The sequence below is a fragment of the Plutella xylostella genome, chromosome 24 (assembly GCF_932276165.1).
Source record: "Plutella xylostella chromosome 24, ilPluXylo3.1, whole genome shotgun sequence".
NCBI classification, from domain to species: domain Eukaryota; kingdom Metazoa; phylum Arthropoda; class Insecta; order Lepidoptera; family Plutellidae; genus Plutella; species Plutella xylostella.
The window spans coordinates 344175-366437 of record NC_064004.1 but is presented as its reverse complement, the minus strand read 5'-3'; the positions used below and the strand labels follow the sequence as shown (position 1 = coordinate 366437).

Genomic DNA, 22263 nt, shown 5'->3' with positions numbered 1-22263 from the left:
GGGAAAATGACAATTAATGACGATTTATAGTTAATCGAGTAATCTCAAAAAGATACTAATGTCAAGGTTTTTTTTCATTTTAACTAGATTTACCTTTACAAGAATTAATAAATAAATAAATATGTGGGGACATCTCACACACGGCCATCCGACCCCAAGCTAGGCAGAGTCTGTGTTATGGGTATCGGACAGCTGATATATCTACACAAATATATTAAATTTATTTCATTTTCATTTACAGAGGTACAGTATTATAAAAATTTTAATATTAATAATCTTCGTCATTCTGTGAAGAACATCGTCATCGTCAGCGTAACATGCTTCGTCAAAGTAAAAAGTAAAATTAAATTAATCTAATAATCCGCCACGAGTCATACCTGGCCCAAAAGTACCCATAATGCTTGCAGCGTTACCTCTTTGAATAGCAAGAGAGAGCCTTTGAGCCAAGTACGACCCGGAGCGACGATCATGTCCTCGCGAGGCAATACGGCGGCCTAGATCCCTTATGAGGGCTTTAGCTTCGCCACCCCAAACTCCGCTCGTCTCCACTGCTACAGGGACAAACAAGTAACGGTTTTTTAAATCCGTATACTTTTGGTGCTTTAATCTAGCGGCATTCTCAGCCGCCGAGCCCGCTACTCTTGCCGTTCCTGCTAAATGTGAAGCTGCAAACGTGCTAACACATGTGGCATCCCACAACAAGCTTCTGCCACGCTCCCAGGGGACCAGCGTTAGTCCATCCGGACGCTTCCCATCAGTGCGACTCAAACCTGGTGGTTCCAGGACGCACGGGATATTCGCCATGACCATTGCCCTCTTAATCAAGTCATTTAGCGCATGATGTCTTGGAAATCTACCAGCGCACTTGGGACAACTTAGACCATGATGACCCCTTGAGTCTACCAGTGCACCGCAAATACAATGATGCTGCTCACATATGTCGCAGCCGAGCCTTAATGCTACTGCTATTCTCAACGAGTCATCGTCCAAGAGGGTGCCCATTTGAGGAGACGGCAACGCGTGAAGCCAAGAGCCCGATTCAGGTTTTGATGAAGCCCTCACTCTCGCCAAATCTACACCTATACTGCTCTCCATAATTTTGTCCAAAACAGATTTGCACAGAACATCATCCCAGGCTTTCTGGACATCAAGGTGATCAGGCAATTCTTTTCCAGGACATTGAGCTTCCCAGCCCTCTAAAGCCTCAGTAACAAAAGGCAAGCGGAATCTGTCACCATTAATCGATAAGATCCGAGTGACAAGATCCACTACGCCGTGCGCCGAGGATAGGAAAGCCGAGAGACCGGTCTCTTTGACTCGTCTTATGCCCAGACCACCGTGTCTGATCGGTAATGCTGCTTGTCGCCACTGATCCCCCTCCAATTTGATGTTAAGGACTTGCTCCAGGACATTTTTGATACAGTTATCAATATTAGCTATGTTTGCTGGGAACAACCAAACTGGAGAAGTCCTCAGAGCATATGTCAGCTTCGGCATAGACAAACAGCAGCGAAAGATTGTAAGCGCAACATGGGCCGGTAACTGCTTCAATCCACTCACTGTCTTGTTGATTCCCTCCCTTTTGCCATCAAGTAGTGGTGGAACACCTTCAGGAAAAATAGGGGCTCCCAAGACAGTAAAGTTTGCCTTATCCAACAGTTTGATTCCTGGGATTAGATTTGTTATGGTGGACAAGTTGGGGATATTCGGGCTGCAACAGAAAAGTTCACATTTGTTACTATTTAATTCAAGACCCATTTCCTTAAACATGTCTATAATAGCTTTCATGTCTTTTTCCACCGTATCGATGTTTCCACCAATTGTCCCGTCATCCAAATACCACACATTCAATGGGGAAGCTAACGATTTAACAACATCATTAATGGCTAAGCTAAAGATTAGTGGTCCTAATGGGTCCCCTTGTTGCGCCCCAACCTGTGACGATATGGACTCAGAGTCATAGAACAGCTGGCTGGGCAACGAGTAACACTGGCTCAGAAATGGATAGAGAGTTGGAATGTGCTCCTGTATTTTTGATAGCATTCCATCTCGTTCAATGCTGTTGAATGCGTTTTTCAAGTCAACCTTAAGAATAATGTCATTAGATGCATTTTCACAACCTGTCATGGCGAAGCTACGAGTGGCGTGAATTGCTGCCTCACATCCCAAAGCAGTGCCATACCCAAGTTGATGAGGTTGTAGAAATACAGACATCTCCGATTTAACTGCTCGACCTCCAACCTTAGCAACCAACCGGCGAAAAACCGATCCTACTGCAATCGGCCTTATTCCTCCATCTGATTTTGAAAGAGCGCACAATGAGGCTCCATACAAGTATGGACAAACTTCCAGGTTTAGCATTCCCTTCAGTAGAAAGTTGCAGAGTCTAGTTAGAGATTCTAACAATTTGTGCCCATTATCACCTGCGGACACCGAGATCAGCTCCTTCAAGTGCTGTGGACGCAAGCCATCTAAACCAGCAGCTGACCCAATGTAAAAGGAGTCAACAGCATCAGCAACATCAGAAACAGTGACGGATAAGAAGGGTGAAGAAATATTTGGCTCAGGCGGAAAAGATAAGGGGCGCGAAGGTGTCGGGTGTTTTTCTTTTAATGCAGTTATAGTTTCAGGAGTCCTGGGAGCCAGAGAGCTATCGGAGGTTAACAATCTGACTGCCCCACGTAAATCCCCATCATAGACTTTCGCTTCAATTGCCCTGTAAATTGAACCCTGTCTGTGTGTCAAAAAACTGTCGTCAACTATCGGTTCAGCAGAGCCGTTAACATTGTCCTTAACTTTAGCTGTAAGAGATCGCTGATCGACACTACTGGGAACCCTCAAGGCTGAATAAGGAAAGGTTAACAGATCATACCACTCCTGTCTGCCGTTACTTTCAACACAAAGGTCAATAAGATGAGACAACTTTCCAGCTGCCATACACCTTGCACCTTTAGGTATGTGTTTCAGCACCCGGATATTTCTCCTCATAGAAGCCAAGAGATCAAAATTTGAAGTGACCTGAGCATTGCGGGGTGGGTTAAGGTTCGTAGCAGCAGGAACCGCTGCCGCTGGCTGAGAATGTGCAAGATCATTTTTATGTATACGGCCTATGTGGACATTCAAGCCACGGGGCACCACAAATTGCCGAGAAGATCCTGGGCAATGGGGACAAGTGGATGTTGGTTGGGTCATTGCAAATTAATTCGTCATCAAGTAAATATGAAACCTCTTATTTAAATAAATCATACATTTACATAAATTCATCCAATAAATAATTTAGAAAACAGGCCCTTAAAAAAAACTAATAATTATATCTAAGTATATTATATCTCTATGGACTAAAATAGTTATATCCTAGTAAGTACATATTATAAGGATCAGCATTATCAGCAGTTCTAAGGTGATAATGATGATATATTATAATTATGAGATCGTCTTATATCACTCATCACTTTACGGCCGTGATGTGATTTGGACATTTTTATCACTGGAAAGTATATTTGTAATGTTTCAAGGAACAAATGTGCCGCTGTGCCTTAGGTCGTAATAACGAAGGTGAGGATCACGAGTCTTCGATCAGCCGCGGGTCTCACACTACCACACTAGCCACTAGCCACTCGGTGCACTCGTAGTGTTTTCACTTTCGAAAAATCGGCTCTATTATAGATTTTATTTTTTGAGGATTACAACTGGGCACTTTAAATTTGGTTTCTTGCACTCTGAGACGATAAATAAATATTTTCTAGCACTTATTGACCATAATCACAATTCACAATGAAACAAGATAGGTAGATAAATATTAAATATAAATATCAACACCCTAGACCCGAGTACAAATATCTGTCTTTAAACAAATATCTGCCCCAGCCAGGACTCGAACCCGGGACCTTCGGCATAGCAGTCAGGGCCACTAACCACTGCGCCATTCGACCGTCCATTCAATTTTCAATTAGCTGTATATTTTGTTGGTTTCCATATATTTAACCATCAGGACTTTATTAGAATGTATGAATCATAATTTAGAACAGTTACAAATATTTTTTGTAAATGTACTTATAAAATGTGTAATTTTAGATAGGTAGATATGTGATCTCGTAAAACATTTGTCTCATCTCATGTTGGTTTTTTGGATAGGTATTATTTAAGTACCTAAAAACCACGTCAATCCCTTTGTGCTGTCGGATGGATGTGCGTTAGTGTAGTATGTACCTAGGTACCCAGGAAACTAATTGTTTGAATGACAAAACAGGTGATTAAAGAGTATATCTAATGACATTAAATAAAAAAAACTAATTTAATTCGAATGATAATAAAATGACGACCGAATGGCGTAGTGGTTAGTGACCCTGACTACTGAGCCGATGGTCCCGGGTTCGATTCCCGGCTGGGGCAGATATTTGTTTAAACACAGATATTTGTTCTCAGGTCTTGGATGTGCCCGTAAAAATGGCAATAGGCCCGCCCCCTATTACATTGAGACTAACATAACACTCTGGCGAAAATTGGGTGCAGCAATGCACCTCTGCCTACCCCGCAAGGGAGTACATTAGTACAAGGCGTGAGTGGGTGTTTTTTTTTTTTTGATAATAAAATTTAGTAACTATTTTAATTGGTAGTTAGGGATGTACACAAAATTTTATTTTTACCACAGAGTAAGCAACATACAGTTAAATCATAGTGACAGAAACGGGTGTACTCTGTGAATAAATCTGACAGTGACATTTAATATAATTTAAAAAGTTTGGCATGGCGATTGATAAAGCGGCAACCGGCAAAATAATTAATTTCTGAAAAATACAGTATTTTTATCAATAATTTAATGTAAAATACGATACATAAAATTTACCTGAATTGCCGTATTAATAAGTGGCACATTTGTGCACCGGAAGAGAAGGGCAGCAGGTAAACAATAACTTAACCTAAAACATCAACACCCGTTTATTCGCATTTTAAATGCTATAACATGTTACTGCTAATCAATTTTACAAACTTCGTTTTAAAACTGTTTTAACCATTTCCGTTTCCCATTTCAGAAATGGCGCTGTCTATGAAATTCGAGATCTGCCTGCTAGTCGCGCTCATCGCCTACTTCATAGCTTCCAAAAGAGTCTTCGATCGAGTGTTCTCAACCAGCCACACTGTCATAGACGAGCTATTCCACGTGCCTATGGGCTTGGCGTACTGTCACAGAAACTTCACTTACTGGGACCCGAAAATAACCACCTTACCTGGCTTGTACATGGTCTCTGCCACTTTCCTTGGCACATATTTTGATTGTAACTTGTACAATTTAAGATTTGTCAACTTAGCCACGTCTGTACTTAACTTAGCACTGTTTGCATCTATATTGAAGTATGTTTACGGTAATAATGAAAACCAAGCTAAGATTGTAATACAGGCGCTGAACCTGTCTTTGTTACCACCGTTGTACTTCTTTTCGCATGTGTATTACACAGATACATTGTCTTTAATGTTCCTGCTTGCTTATTCTAGACTTTGTTTCAATAATCAGCATAAATTGATAATTCTTGGTCTTGGTGCTTGCGGTGTACTGGTGCGACAAACCAACGTTGTCTGGATAGCCCTGGTGTTTGGCCACAAAGTCCTGGATATATTTATAAGAAGCTCTAGAGTCTATGGTAACACATACATCAGCAATTTAACATTGAGCAAATCATCTTTTATTGCAAAAGACGTTGATAAATCTAAACTAAGAAGGTATTACGGATTGCCAGATTTGTTTGTAGCACTGAAATATCACGTCTCCACATGTTTCACAACACTATTTAAGTTTATAACTTTGCAAGACTGGCTGATACTAATAATACATAGTACAATACTGATCTCATTCTTAATTTTTGTTTACGTAAATGGTTCAATAGTGGTTGGTGACAAGAAGGCTCACACTGCCACCCTACACCTGCCTCAGATGCTATATTTCCTGCTGTTCTACGGTGTGTTCGGGCTGCCATACGTTGTGGCTAAGATTTCAGCAACATTGAGGCTAATGTATAAGAATAAGTTATATGTCATTGTGTTGAGTGCTGTAGCGTTGCTTGTAGTCCATTACAATACCGTAGTCCACCCGTATTTGCTAGCGGACAACAGGCACTATACGTTCTATGTGTGGAACAGATGGTTCGGTAAATATGACTATGCTGTTTACGCGACAGTGCCAGTGTATATTTTCCTATTTTTCAGTCTGTACAGCAACCTCAAAGATCAAAATTGCATATCTTTCCTTCTGCCTTTTACAGTTTGTGCATTTGCCGCGCTGGCATTGCAGAAAATGGTTGAGATAAGGTACTTTTTGATTCCATACATCATTTTAAGGCTTCGCTTTGTACGGCCTTCATTCCAAATTGTGTTGTTTGAACTGTTGTGGTACATTTTATTGAATGTTGTAACATTCAATTTGTTCTTCACTAAGGAAATATTTTGGAAGGACTTTGATTATGCCCAAAGAATTATTTGGTAAGATGAGTAGGTACTTGCCTACTCTACTGAAACTGAAAGATAGTAATTATAATTTAATGTATAAGTAATTATAATATTTTAAAAGGGCACTTTAGGCTCTCATTATATTTTTTAATTTTTATGTGTTTTGTTTGGATTACTTAATACTAAATACTGGTATAGTAATATTAATAATTTAAATGAATATTTTCTCATTCTCAGATTTTTTTATTAATTATAAAAATGCTTTCTGACTGTCACAAATATTTTTCAAATGAATAAACCTAAGATAATTTAAATAATAACTTAATGATGTTCAAGATGTAATATTTTGTTTTTATGTGGAGGCCATGCGTATGATTATGTTAAATGTGAATAATAATAAAATAGTTTTGTAACAGGTAATACTAATGTGAAAAAATGCTGTTTACTTTTGTACCTACTTTAAGTATCTACTTTGTAAATTAATGATGAATATACCTGCCATTTTGAATGGATCTAAATAGTAGTTTTCTTCTATGTCAACCTTATAGTGCCACAAACTTATCTGTTCCGATGACAGCTCACGTAAATGTGTAATATTTCTTCATTCTATAAGATTTTAAGTTTGCCAGTAGTTGTAATTCGCTCTTGTGGTTTCAATAAACCCATCTAATCTATATCAATATATAATTCAGTAGTAAATAATGAGATATGGATCAATTTAGTTCGCTCTCACCGGAACAGATAAGTTTGTCGCACTGTAACTGAATACAGACTGGTAGTTTGACGTTTACTGGTATTGAAGTTAGAGGTGTTTAGAGGTTAAGGAAAAGTTCCACTTTAAAAATGTCGACACCAATAATGACGCCTTGATTTGTATTGTGTTTTGTTTGTATCCCTTTTTAGTTGGTTATATTCTGATGCACTCTTAAATGTACTTACCTCAATATTGCAGACGGCGTCATAGCTAGCAATTTGGTGCTTTTGCTTTTGATCTTTTTCATTGCTCGCGAGTGTAAATGCAACCGATGCCTATAATTATTTTAGGTTGTTATTGAATACTTAGGCCTATTCTATTCTATTCTCTGTGGGGGTGTGAGTACCTGCACCTGGCTCTCTCGAGTGGAACCTTTGAGTTGTGCATATCCCCAAAGTCTAAACTGCAGGTTGGTGGGTTCACATATCTAAATGTGCTAAATCTAGATATGCAGGTTTCCTCACGATGTTTTCCTTCACCGTAAGAGCGATGGTATCCATTGTACTTAAGTTAAAAGAACTCATTGGTACACTTGTCCAAAATTAATAATGCACATGCAGATCTTCACACCCGAATCATTAAATGATAATATGAGCCTTAAAAAAAACACTTGCATTTTGCACCTTGTTCGAAATAAATAGGAGTCAATATCATGTGTCACATAATCAAAAACAACCGATCTGTCAAAGATTTGTAGGCGCATTATCAATTTTGGAGCACTGTACAATTGTACATGTCAGCGCTGGGATTCGAACCCGCATCTCTGACGTGAGAAGCGGGCGCTTACCCGACTGAGCTACTACCGCTCCTTACTACTTAGGCCTTACTGATTAGAGCATCCAATTAAAAAAAAAAGCTTATACTTAAGTGTTTATTGGTCATAGCATAGGTAATGTTACCCCGAGTGTTCTTAGCCATGTGTCATGAAAATCAGTTAAGACGTTCAAAAGTTATGCTAACTACTTTTAATTGTGAATTTAGGGGGTTTTAACGTTGGAAAGGTTAGACTCATCAACATCGTGTGTATCAACGGTGTTCTTTTGTGGGGGTTAACCAACCCGCTTTTGGCCAGCGTGGTGGACTAGGACTTAACCCTTCCTTCATTGGAAGGAGACCCGTGCCCCAGCAGTGGGGACGTGATGGGTCGTGATGAACAACGCACGTCTACCTACCCTCCGAGCAGAAAGGAACCTAGGCGCAAGTCCTCACATGTTTGGGCTAAAAATATCCCTAATATCTCGAATAGTTGAACGCACTTCGCCGCACTTAGCGCTAGGGTTGTCGATAATCGATAATTCTATCTGTCGATAGATATAAATACTATCGATTATTCAATCATACAAATTGGTATTCTGAATTGCCTTTCAAGCAATTTCAAATGTTTTGTATTTATAGTATTATAGTTACCGTTAAAACGTAATTAACTAGGTAATTCTACTTCATGATTAGTAAGATTCCTGCGGGTTGACTGGCAGAACATGCTTTAATTATTAAGTCCTTTTATTTATGATATTTGTACAATAAATAGTAAATAAATTAGTTAAGTTAGTAAGTATTTAGTTAATAAGTCTCAGTTTTCATAAGTTTTTATACTAACTGCCAGTTTCTATAACTCTATCTATCTATAACTACACGATTTTGACAGATTGTAACTTTTCATTATGTCAAAATCGTATGAAAGTAACTACCAGTTATGGATAGATAGAGTTATAGAAACCGGTAGTTAGTAGGTAGGTAGGCCTACTTACTAAAATTAATATTTGCGTGCCTTCAGAATCGGTCACATTGACAATAACTTCGTGACTAGCGCTACGACAGACGATAGAAACCTTCACGAAACCTTCACTTTCGACTAGGGAGGAAACTTTTGCCTGTGGTGTAACTGAATAATCGATCTATCTTTACATCGATATTTTGTTAAATCATGGTTATTATCAGGTTCGGCATATGCATCCTATAATACTAAATAAACATGTATGCTGTAATGTATGGATTCTTAGGATTCTGAGTCTTAACAGGCAAATAACGATAACTATTTCTAGCGGTACCACGAAGACTATGATCAACTTAACATGGAAGGAAGTAGTCCTGCACAGGAAGGAAACACATTACTATTCTAATTACAATCTACAAGTAATTAACAGTTTCCCATCCCTACAGACAGACAGTCGGAACAAGGGGGCGTCATCTAAAAATATAACACTGAAATATTCTAAACGGCCGGCCGACTGAATCACGCCTGACGCGGCGGCTGAAAAACGAAACATTTAAAAAATTCAAATTCTATTGTTTTTAATTCGAATACGAAAAACGAAAACGAACTTTTGCGTGATCGTGTGTAGTGGTTTTGGTGTTGACCCCATGTGGTTTTGTTTAAGTGTTGTGTAGTGTTTGTAAGTGATTTTCAGATGACGGTGTCTGCATGTTTTATTGTAAGTGTATTGTTTTATTTATCTACAAGGAACACGAATACCAAACAAATCTTAAATTAAAATAATTTACCTCTTCAAGCGTATCTTTATATTCTTGCGCTTCTAAACGTGAAACATGTTCTGAATCCTTCAAGCCACGTGGCTCGCTGGTCAACTAGGGGCGGTCTCTTACTGTTTCTCATCTTAAATGACCAATAAAATGCTTGAAAGGAGCCTCCAAGAGTGCCGTAGTGGCCAGTCTGATGCTAATACGACTAAACCTTTTAATAAGGTGACAAACTGACAAACCTTAGTCTATAGTGCCACAAACTTATCTGTTCCGGTGACAGCTCACGTAAATCCTAACTAATATTATAAATGCGAAAGTAACTGTGTCTGTCTGTCTGTCTGTCTGTCTGTCTGTCTGTTACGCTTTCACGCCAAAACTACTGAACGGATTTGAATGAAATTTGGTATACATATGGTCTAGACCCTGGGAAAGAACATAGGCTACTTTTTATCCCGGAATTCCCACGGGAAAACTTTTTAAGGCGAAGCGAAGCGCGCGGGAACAGCTAGTGTGTAATATTTCTTGATTCTATAAGATTTTAAGTTGGCCAGTAGTCGTAATTTGCTCTTGTGGTTTCAATAAGCCCATATAATCGATATCAATATATAATTCATTAGTAAATAATGAGATATGGATCATTTTAGTTCGCTCTCACCGGAACAGATAAGTTTGTCGCACTATACATAGTAATACTGCCTACCCTACAGTTAGGGTCTGTTTCACAATGTCTGGATAATAGCTACGTGTGGAATGAAAGACATGCTGTCACTGTTAGATCAATTTAATCCCACAGGTAGCCATTATCCAGACATAAAACACTAAAGAAGGCTTTACTATAACCACCCCATTTAAGTGTATTCTATAACCTAATAACCTAACTAATATTATAAATGCGAAAGTAACTGTGTCTGTCTGTCTGTTACTCTTTCATGCCAAACCAAAACTATTGAACGGATTTGAATGAAATTTGGTATACATACGTTCTAGACCCTGGGAAAGAACATAGGCTACTTTTTATCCCGGAATTCCCACTGGAAAACTTTTTAAGGCGAAGCGAAGCGCGCGGGAACAGCTAGTATAATATATATGTACCTATATCTTTGACCCCATATGGGTAATTATCGGTATACTTAGCCACTGCAAAAGTACTTATAACCAGCTTTATAGCAAAAGTACCTACTAGATTTTGCCTGCACTTTGGGGCATTGATCGTCCTTAACCGCTTTTGTTAGTTTAATTACCAACTTCCTAATTACAAAGTAAGTACTTAGGTTTAAACTACTTTAAACTCTAAGCTCTAAGCAGCACCTACATAGGTAGGACCTAGGTCGTCTAGTTACTTAGTGTTTAAACGCTACACATTCACAGTACCTACGGGGCCTGGGGGAAATCTAAGAAATGGGAAATGTGCATTGTTATAATACCTACCTTACTATCAAAACGTATTAAGTATTTTATGCCAATTATATTATTTATTCGTTCTAAAGTTTTGAGTTCTTAACTGAAATGACAGGGTTGACTTGAAGAAATTTCGGGTTTAGGCGATAAGTCCGCCCTTATATACAAGTTAAGTTTAATTCGCTTCATCTTTTATTGTACCTAAGTATGTATTTTGTATGCAATATAGCGTTAAATAAAATAAATGACAAGAGACAATGGTTAAGTTGGGTTAAGTACTTAACTCAAAATAAATTAAGGTCCTATAGAGCAATTTGAAAGCACCGCGATTGGGCAGCTATACCTTTGACCTTAGCAAACCTGCAGTGGCTGTATGAGGAAGGCAGAGGGCAGACTGTTGTGGGACTTGGGAGAGGCCTATGTCCAACAGCAGATTGGTTACGGGCTGATGATAATACATAGATGTTTCATGTCACTCCTAATGCAAGCGGTCCCTGAGTTTTTAAAACACAATTTTAATAGTATACACATCTAGATATGTGAATCCACCAACCCGCAGTGGACCAGCGTGGTGGGAAATGGTCCAAGCTTCGGAAGGCAGTTTAGGCCTTGGGGATATGCACAAAGGTTCCACTCGAGAAAGCCAGGTGCAGCTACTTACACCCCCACAGAGATTATAATAGTATAACACCCCTCAATTTCGGGTCAAGAGTAAACAAGAGCGAGTGAAATTTAGTTTCACGACTGACTTATCTGTGAAGCAGACTGAAATAATACCTATAGTGCTATTAGCTATATTATAAGTAGTTAGGTAGTAGGTACACCGCCCTCAAATTTTCTTTAGTTTTATTTCTTTATGTTTAAGGTTACCTGTAAGAGATCGCTCTAAGCGATAAGGTCGCCTATTGTTCATTGTTCCTAGTTTATAAGTTCTCTTTTTTATATTTTAATTTGTGGTGTTCAATAAAGATATATTCTATTCTATTCTATTCTATAGTGCATCTACAGGCTGTTGTCCTGAGGGTCAGAGTAATGCGATACGGGATTAGACGGTAATGCCAGCTCCCTATCGCGAATTTGTTTTGACAACGATTTTCCGACTCAAATTGTATTGAATTTAACACTAATTAGGTAGGTACTAGGTACGTAAATATACTTCGTTTTGACTTCGCGATAGGCACTCTGAATGACTACATGTCAAATAATTTTGCAAGGCGACATAACAGAAGGAAAGAAAGAAGAAAATAAAAAAATAATCATTTATTGCCTTTTAGACTTTAAAAAATAACCTTATTAATGGGTAACAAAGCTATGGGAAAATTTCAGGAATGCTTCCAGTTACATATAAGTACATACATAATCTGTGTAGGGCTGTTTTTGTCAGGAGCTCATTCTGAACAACTTTTATTCTACGATTTCAGGAGTTCCGGAAACCAAATATCTTAATTTAAGGGGTCAGATATCTCTATTGCAAACTTTACCTATATATTTCATGATCCCACCTACCTAGGTGTACTGTTTATAACACGTTAGGTCATCGGCCGGACGAATATAATCTAGAATCTAGATGGAGGAAGATACTAACTGCCTCACCGAAACATTTATAGCTGAAGTGTCTGAGAGATTCTGAGTGCATAAACGACCACCCAGAAAAAAAAACCATTATACAGAATGTTACAAAAGTTGTAAGGGGAAAGGGGTGACCCAGAGGGTCATTGTGAACAACTTTTTGGCTCTACGACTTTTAACGGCTACGGCTAATTAAATTTTACTCACAATAAAATAGGTAGGTACTTGCCTTTGTATCAAGTCAGGAGTGTACGATGTGTTAAGATGATACCTATAAGTATAATTCTTCACCGATTAATATACCTACTGTAATGTTTAACCGTGAATGTATCGTAATATTGTACCTACTATATGTGTAAATTCATTTTAATGTGCCAAGACAAACCATTCCGGTTTAATGGCGCTGTCAAACAAAAATGTAATGTATATATGCCTGTTTTCATAAATAAAATAAATAATAAATAAACAATTCACGAAAACAAAAATAGTCTTTAAAACTTTGTTGAACATTGTGACTTTTTTATTACGGGAAAGTCAGGGGGTCATTCCTAATATTCTTTTGTTCCACGTATTATGAAAGATCCCGATTATTTTTGCTTCGTTTCTTAGCGAGTTTTTTGTCTATCAATTAAAATGTGGTAGGTAACTACAGTCGTCGAAATATAATAGGCCCGTTTGGACAGCTACACAAATTTGTTATTTACTTGATGAAATACATAAAAAGACACATAATCTGGCTTATTTTTTAACGGCTGAAAGAAAAAATAACTTTTGATGCACTAAAAGTTATTGTTTAGATTTTTTATGATTTAGATTTGACACCAGCTGTCATCCCATACATTTTCGAGCTGTCCAAACGGGCCTATTATATTTCGACGACTGTAGGTATTAAAACCCAAATTCCGTGAGCAAATATCTGATTCGATGACTGTACCTATACATAAGAAAGATCCTAACAAATATTATAAATGCGAAAGTAACTGTGTCTGTCTGTCTGTTACTCTTTCACGCCAAAACTACTGAACGGATTTGAATGAAATTTGGTATACATTATGGTCTAGCTAGACCCTGAGAAACAACATAGGCTACTTTTTGTCCCGGAATTCCCACTTACGGCGGAAAACATTTTAAGGCGAAGCGAAGCTCGCGGGAACAGCTAGTAGGGTATAAGAAGGCAGGACTGATTAAAATGTCTGCCCCTTAGGGTGATCAAGTTAGCTTCAGTATCAAATGTAAAACTTATCAACTCGACTCCGAGGCCAGTCTTACACTGTCAGTTGATCTACAGTTGGTGACTGCGGTAACAAAGCTAACTTTGCAACACAAACAAGTGCCAACACCGAAAAGATAAAAATAAACAAACCTTTATTACTGGCAACAAAAACAAAAAATACGAAAAACATACAACAGGTCCAGAGGCACATCCAGAGCTTTAAAAAAAGCACCAGCGTAGCATGGGCAGCCGCTGTAGAATAAGGCCACACCGCTGATTTACAGCTGGGCTTTATATATGTTACGAGTGTTTCTTCTTTTTTCATTAGGGCTATACCTATACTTATCACGAATTTGCACCTTTATTCCACGCCGTCAAATTTTAATGACGTACGCCGCCAACTTACACTCTCAGGCATACTCAAATATTCTTCATTCCGTCAGTTCTGAATCTGCAGTTAAACTGCAAGTCTATGTCGCAATGATCCTCAGTATAGTTTACTCAAGAGAAGCCGTAGTCGCCAAAATCTTATTACGAAGCGAAGCCATACGAAGTGATTGCCGTCTTTGTGGACCTTTCAATTTGTGTTTTGCGTTTAAAATATTATATTACTTAAATGACAAGTTGCAGAAGGGAGTTCGAGGTTCTGGGAAATGAGCGAGGTTACAAATTTTAGCAAATTATTGATTGGAAAGCGCTGATTTGCTAGTTGTTTTCTAAACCGACAAGGTAACTACTTATACTACTGTGTAAATAGTATCGGATCGGGACAAGATCAATAAAACACAATTATTGTTATTCATCCAAATTTATTTGATCACCTTCAAAGTATGCGCCTTCCAGAGTTGTTTTTAGTACCTACTCAGAAGATAATAAAGAAAAATCGCCGCGAGTACACAACTCTAGAAACAGCGTTTAAAAAAAATGTGATGATTGGATAATTTGTCGGCGTATGTGTATCGTTTCTGAAGGAGCATACTTTGTAGGTGATAAAATAAATTTGGATGAATAACAAATAATTTTGTGTTTTATTGAACTTGTCCCGTACCTATATACTTTTTACATAATAATAACATAAGTACAGTAAAGTAGAAGTAACTTGAAAATAAGTTATTTAGTACTGAATATACAACATAGGTAATATTATATTAGTGGTATAGCAATATTAAAGGTAGGTCTCGAGTATAAGTATGTGATGTGGGAAACTTCCGGCTTTAATTTAAACCCTGTACCACCCTGCCCTTTCGATTTCAATACCTATCTATAAAAACCATAAAAACTCCACCCCGATTATCCGTCATTCGTCTGTCAACTGAATATGTCAAAATACGTCACAACTGAGTGACACATCGCCCGCACGCGTTGTGCGTCGGTGGGGGTCGGCCTTAATGATGCTTCATGTCTCGTGTTGTTTCTTAAATATAGTTGTAATGTAATAGAATAATTAATCATGATGGATCGTACTGTGCCGATTATAGCACGCGTAGAGTATAGTTATGATGATTTACACCCCCGTGCCAACTGTAGATCCTACAGTCCAACAATAAAGTCATGACCACGTCATGACAATAAAGAGTGCTTCTTTTTCTTCTTCTTCCTAGCCTTTTCCTTATTTAGGGTCGGCTTTGTGCGTCATGTCACGCCATTTTACCCAACTTCTGTCATATCCTCATTCACTCCACTCTCTCTCATATTTTCTTTCACACAATCAAGCCACGTGTGCGATTTTGCTAATTAATACTTTTTATCATTATCAGTTACTTACGTACATTTATAAAAAGAAACCGTTTGGGTATGGCCTTTTAACGGATTTGTCCTTAAATAAATAGAATAAATCGATAAAATACATTCTGTAACAATTTCAAATCCACTTCCGTTTTCAGGACTTTATTTATAGTTTTACTGTAGTACCTAAGCCGAAAGGGGGTGACTCCAAGGGTCATCAAAGTTATCAAACTTTTTATTGAACGAAATTTGGAAATTCTTAAATACTTAACTGATTTCTAAGTACTTATAGTAAAACGTCACGTGACCAAGTATACTATAAGTACGTAAATTTCAAAATTGTTGAAGTCGCTGTACACAATTTGATCAGAAGTACCCCTTGATTCACCCCCTTTCGGCACCCTTTTTGCCACACCCTGGTAGGTAGGTAGAGATGAGGTGTAATAACACCGTAACTTATATATATATTATATATATATAGGGTAACGTAACGTACCTTGGGACGCTTGTACCTCGGGACATTGATTGTATTTTAAAAACCGGCTAAATAAACACATTAAAATGCTACCCTAGGTATAGTATTTTACTCGCTTGGCAAAACTAGTGAGTCTCGTGATCATACCAGCATCGAGTGTGTGTTGAAGACAATATGAAGTTTTTTGGAGTCAAAAGTAGCTTTTGTATAGTTTTTTGTGTTGCTTTATCTCATTGAGGCATTCTCAAAATAAAGACATGGATGTCACGTATAACTTTTCAGTTATTTAATTTTATGACATGGCAATTATCTGAAAGATTCCTATTAATTAAAAATAAAGATATTTAAATTTTGGTTAAATATTGCTTTTTTGTACCTTGGGACACGATTAAATTTGTACCTTGGGACACTGTTTCCTATGACTTTGTACTATGGAAAATGCAAACATCTAAATAACGCCTTATATCTCTGTTCTTATTAGTGCCAGAGTGAAACTAGACAGAAGAGAGATGCAGTAAATCAATAAGAACAGAGATATAAGGCGTTATTTAGAAGTTTGCATTTTCCATAGTATAAAGCTATAGGAAACAGTGTCCCAAGGTACAAACGTGTAACGTACCTTGGGTCAAAACAAGCCTTTTTACTTTTATCTTAATTTAATAAAATCTGGCCACACTAAAGCTTTAGCACAAATACTAGTGATAATAGATTATATATCCTACCGAATAAAGAAAATTTCACATTAATATCTTAGTTGTACGCTGCGATAGCTTCATTCAAAGTTGGGGTAGTCGAAAATGTCCCTAGGTACGTTACGTTACCCTATATATATATTTCTATATTCTTATATTTATTAATATTATAAATGCGAAAGTAACTGTGTCTGTCTGTCTGTTACTCTTTCACACCAAAAGTACTGAACGGATTTGAATGAACTTTGGTATACATATGGGCCTGAGAAAGAACATAGGCTACTTTTTATCCCGGAATTCCCACGGGAAAACTTTTTAAAGTGAAGCGAAGCGCGCGGGTACAGCTATAGTTATATCCTAATCCTAATCCTAACTAATATTATAAATGCGAAAGTAACTGTGTCTGTCTGTCTGTTAGTCTTTCACACCAAAAGTACTGAACGGATTTGAATTAAATTTGGTATACATATGGTCTAGACCCTGAGAAAGAACTTAGGCTACTTTTTATCCCGGAATTCCCACGGGGAAACTTTTAAGGCGAAGCGAATCTCGCGGGAACAGCTAGTTATTTATAAGTTCAGCCGAATGGAAACTTACAAACCCTTCGCACATTCCCGATAGCTAGGCATTCTAGATTAACGTAGCATTGTGGATTGTTCCCGATTAAATTTTGCGCACAATACAAATCTCAGAATAAGGCAGTCACCTGTTGCGAGGAACCAGAGAGAATGCGGCATTCGCGCGCTTTCGCCCGCGCTCACCGGATGTGGATCGCTCCCGCGTTCGGAAATCGAAAACATCGATACGTCAAAATAATGTTTGATAAGTGACAGGTGTGGACAAAAGTTTGTTTTTTAATCTGTGCGTGATTTTGCTCTGTGTTTGTGACTGTGACTGTTTTGTTTGGAAGCTTTTGGCGGGTAGTTTTGGAGGTAATTTGTTTTTTTTTATCCTTTCCTGTTTTCCCAGGACTTGTCCATTGTTCTAACAATGATTAAAAAGCATTAATTAATTAAGTACGGTTATTTTTTTATTCAGTACTTGTCGTTATCATTTGCCTTATTATCTTCGATGTTGCCAAAATTAAAATAACCGAGATGAGATCCTACTTAAACCAATTTATAACCCTGGTGGTATGGTGGAATTTACAAAAAAATCTATCGGGAAATAATAAGAAAGTTTTGTTATTCGTTTTCGTAAATTGCAAAACCCGTACTTAGTTCCCTCAGAGTTATTGTCCGCCGGCATTTACCACTTTCATGCATTTTATACTCAATACCTTATCGTTCTCACGCAAACCCCTTACTTTACCGTTTAATTTAAATCGAACATGGACCGCTTCCCGCGAATATTTTATCTTTAACGAGATGGATCTCTTCGTACGAAATCAGCAACCGATTCTGTATCTCAAAACAAATAAAAAAGAGGTGAATTCACCTCTTTTTTATTTGTTTTGAGATACCTTAAGGTACTTACAAAATTCGGCGGATACAATATTTCGCAGACATTTAGGTACATGGTAAAATTATAATAGGTAGGTACCTACATCCATATGCACACGACTGTAATACCCGAATAGGTAACTCACAAGCAAGCCACCCGTTTTTCGCTGTGCTCACAAGATGATAATAATAACACTTACGTAATAAAATAGATAGGCTGATGAAGTTATCCGTCAGAGAACTAAGGTTACCAACATAGCTGTCAAAATATGCAAGCTGAAGTGGCAGTGGGTTGGTCATATCGACAACCGTTGGGGTAGACGAGTTCTCGTGTGGAGGCCACGAACGCAGGCAAACGCAGCGTGGGACGCCCTCCTGCCCGCTGGACTGACGACCTTAGGCGGGTAGCGGGTAGTGGTTGGATGAGGAAGGCAGAGGACCGAGTGTTAGGAGAGGCCTATGTCCAGCAGTGGATGATTATTGGCTGATGATGATGATGCGAACACTTGAACTCTCTTGAACAGACCTTACAAAAAACATCCAACATTCACTGATGTACACAAGTTATAACCCCCCTTTTTCCGCCGTGGGTTAACCCGGGCCGGTGTTGAAGTCTAGCTCGCGGGAAGTCTAGAATCTGCATCTAGGGCACGGCCAGGACGTGTCAAGGGCGTCGACGGTTGTCTGTTGATAATAACAATATTATTATATCTGCTTTTGCTATGTTTGCAAAAGTTTCAGTAATAATAAATAGAACAGAATAAAATATCATTATTTTATAAACATAGAACAACGCGGACTTGGATGTTTATCAACGCTAAATTTTACAATTACTTGTTGATTGTCTAGATTATGAGTCTACCTCCATTTCACAAAAGCTCAGTCACTGAGGAGAAGAAATGTCGAAAGGAACTTCTTGACTATCTTCTATAACTCCTCCTTTAATTCCTCGCAAATCGAACCTGGGACCTTATGTCTTGGGGGCCAACCTTACCAAGATATAAGTAGGTGGCGGCTGGAAGGCCCTGGACCGAGTGTTGTGGCGATGGCGCTCTTTGGGAGAGGCCTATGTCCAACAGCGGACGATACCGGACTGATGACATGATGATAAGATAATGTCCAAAATTATTTCAATAAAGTAGTAAGCTGCGGACCCATCGTAACTTTTCAGATTTATGATCTATCCAAGAACCTTGAACAATATATCTGCGTTTAGACGAATGCGCCCAGGCCCTGTAGCACAGGGCGCTATTAAGACGTGACAAGAGTTCTCCGTCGCGCTCGCTCTTGAGGCTGCGCGATGTGAGTGAGCGCGATTCAAAACTCTTGTCACGTCTTAAATGCGCCCCGTGCTAGCCCTTCAGGACGGGACTCGAACCCGGGTCATTATTCAGTCTGAAGCGCTCTTAATAAATATTTATTTATCCGCCAGATTCTGCACAGGATTCGGCTATTTTGTCCGCTCCTGACAGAGTTATAGCCCATAACCAGTGATAAGTTATGAAGTGTGTGTGTGTTTGTGTGTGTTCAGGTTATTTATGTAGCTGGGGAAGCTCAGTGCAGAGCTTTTCATATTACCGCTCGGAGCTTTCGTGGCGGAAGCGGCTGACAAATAAGTTATAGTTTCAAAAGCTTCGCTCGTAGGACAACAAGGATTCGAGTGAGCCAAAAGTCTTTCAGTATTACAGGTACTATCGGCTACTTAGTAAAAGCTCATATGTTCACATAGTATTATCAATTTAAGGCTGTTTATCTATCTATATATCTATCTATCTATCATGGCGTGCTGATTTCCCGCATTTAGCCTCTACGATGGGCCATTATGAGTATTCAATTTAAGGCTGTATTTCCAGTCCCAGTAGACAGACTGATTGCCTCCGAATGACATAGTGGCGTATCGGTTAGTGTGCCATGTGTTCAGAGTTTGCTAGGTTTGCGCATAGTTTGCCTACTGGCATCGCAGTCTTGCCATACCTTGGTTAGCCATTAACCAAACATTAGTGGAAACTTTTAAATAGGTATTTCTAAGCCAAACCTACCCCTTAGGTACCACAAAAACATTTATTTCACCGTCAAAAAAACAACACCCATAAAGCCAGCCACACGACTCTGAATGAGCCTAATTTGACATCCCCTGACCGTGCTGAAATTACCCCCCTCCGTAGACAGAAGGGGGGGAGGTGCATCGCAGTGCGGCAACCCCCCCCCCCCCCTCCCCTGCAGGCCCGCGGGAGGGGGAGGGGTTATTCTTGTTGCCGAGCCTGGTTTAATGCTGTTAGTGAGGTTAGAGTTAAGTGTTGCAAGGTTTGGCTTCGGTTATGGTGTCTTTGGTTTGGGTTTATGGGGTTTTTGGTACTGAATGTATTGATAGGTACCTATATGCGCCATTCGAATTAGCCTGATGAAGGCACTAATACCCTCTCAGAGAATAGAATACCTAGATAGATAGCTACAGATAATCATCAAGAGACAGAAAACATAGAACTGTGTTTATGTGAAGTGTTTGTGCTTATGTGAAACTAGCTGTTCCCGCGAGCTTTGCTTCGCCTTAAAAAGTTTTCCCGTGGGAATTCCGGGATAGAATGTAGCCTATGTTCTTTCTTAGGGTCTAGACCATGTGTATACCAAATTTCATTCAAATCCGTTCAGTAGTTATGGCGTGAAAGAGCAACTGACAGACAGACACAGTTACTTTCGCATTTATAATATTAGCTAGGATTAGGATTAAGATTCTACCTGTTAGCATATGGGTCCGTACCTAGATTTTAACTTTTCCTTTTACACAAGTTACTTGAATGACCTAATGAAGGTTACATTCAGATTCCATACTCCCTTTGAAGTATGTTCTAAATGTTATGTAACAACGAATCACAAACTGTTTCAAGAAGAAGCCATGAAAATCCTTAACTAAATTTACTTTTCGTCCTAAAACTTAATCTCTCATGGGAAGAACGTATAACGGGCAGTAGGGTTATAGCGAAAGTACTTTCGTTATATAGGTACCTATAATTTACTTAGCAAGTTTTCACTCTTCAAATGTTATTTGTATAAAAGATAAAAGTCCACCTATCGGTATCGGACGACCGAATGGCGTAGTGGTTAGTGACCCTGACTACTGAGCCGATGGTCCCGGGTTCGATTCCCGGCTGGGGCAGATATTGGTTTTAACACAGATATTTGTTCTCGGGTCTTGGATTTGCCCGTAAAATGGCAATAGGCCCGCCCCCTATTTGCATTGGGACTAACATAACACTCTGGCGAAAAGTGGGTGCAGCAATGCACCTCTGCCTACCCCGCAAGGGAGTACATTAGTACAAGGCGTGAGTGCGTGTTTTTTTTTTTTCTATTGGTATCGTACCTTCTATTACTATCGACCCAAATAGATTCGGCAATGCCGATGGAGTGGACGTACTTGTATGAATTTCTATACAAAGAATACTGAATGTGATGCGTCCGTTACGTACGGTGCCGAAAGGTAGACGCTTACGTCAATATATGGGGCAACATTTCAAAAGTTCATCTAATTACGAACCAGGAGAGTTCCTCTAGAGATGTTCCTTTAGAACCTCTAGTTGGCAGATAATCATCAGTATTTGTGTATATGTAAATATTTATTCTGAGATGAAATTTTGTATTAAATATTAATAAATTCTCCTTCCAACCAGGTGTAACCCTACTGCCCACCAGTTTACAGTCAGCAACTTTACGTCTGTGCCGTGGGGGATAACCCTTTGAAAAAACTTTGCTTTTGATTTTAATAAAGGGAAAAATGAAGTCCTATTTTGCCCTAGGGACAGCCAGACTTGCAGAGGTAAGAACTGGTTGAAGCAGATATTTATATGAACTAGATGGAGTGTCACTGCATAAGAAACTTCTCGAAAAATAATGCACTACTTGTACCATTGAGGTCTTATTTTGCTTGTTCGGTTAGAAGATAAAGATAAAGATAAAGATAAAGAAACATTTATTCGACACATAGACAGCAACAACAACAAAAAGAAGAAAAATACAGACTTAAAGAAAAGAAAGAAATACATATACAAAATAACAAGGCCAAAAAAATAATAATAAAA

At 38.7% G+C, this 22263-nt stretch overlaps 2 protein-coding genes across 3 annotated transcripts in view; both read left to right on the top strand.

Annotated features, from left to right (window-relative positions):
• The first annotated feature begins 4718 nt into the window (after positions 1-4718).
• On the top strand, positions 4719-6953 carry LOC105387794 (putative Dol-P-Glc:Glc(2)Man(9)GlcNAc(2)-PP-Dol alpha-1,2-glucosyltransferase). The gene is made up of 2 exons (XM_011558576.3): positions 4719-4902; positions 5034-6953. Exon 2 carries the CDS (start codon positions 5036-5038, stop codon positions 6476-6478), a length of 1443 nt encoding a protein of 480 aa, XP_011556878.3. The 5' UTR covers positions 4719-4902; positions 5034-5035; the 3' UTR covers positions 6479-6953.
• Positions 6954-9249: 2296 nt separating this feature from the next.
• The window catches only part of LOC105387810 (irregular chiasm C-roughest protein-like), a 148073-nt gene continuing 135059 nt past the window's right edge, over positions 9250-22263 (top strand). Inside the window, exon 1 of one of the 2 annotated variants that reach the window (XM_048629821.1) lies at positions 9250-9627. In XM_048629821.1, the coding sequence (XP_048485778.1) occupies positions 9604-9627 (24 nt within the window). In that variant the 5' untranslated portion in view covers positions 9250-9603. The remainder of the gene's footprint in view (positions 9628-22263) is intronic. The other variant, XM_048629820.1, reaches the window with a different exon arrangement.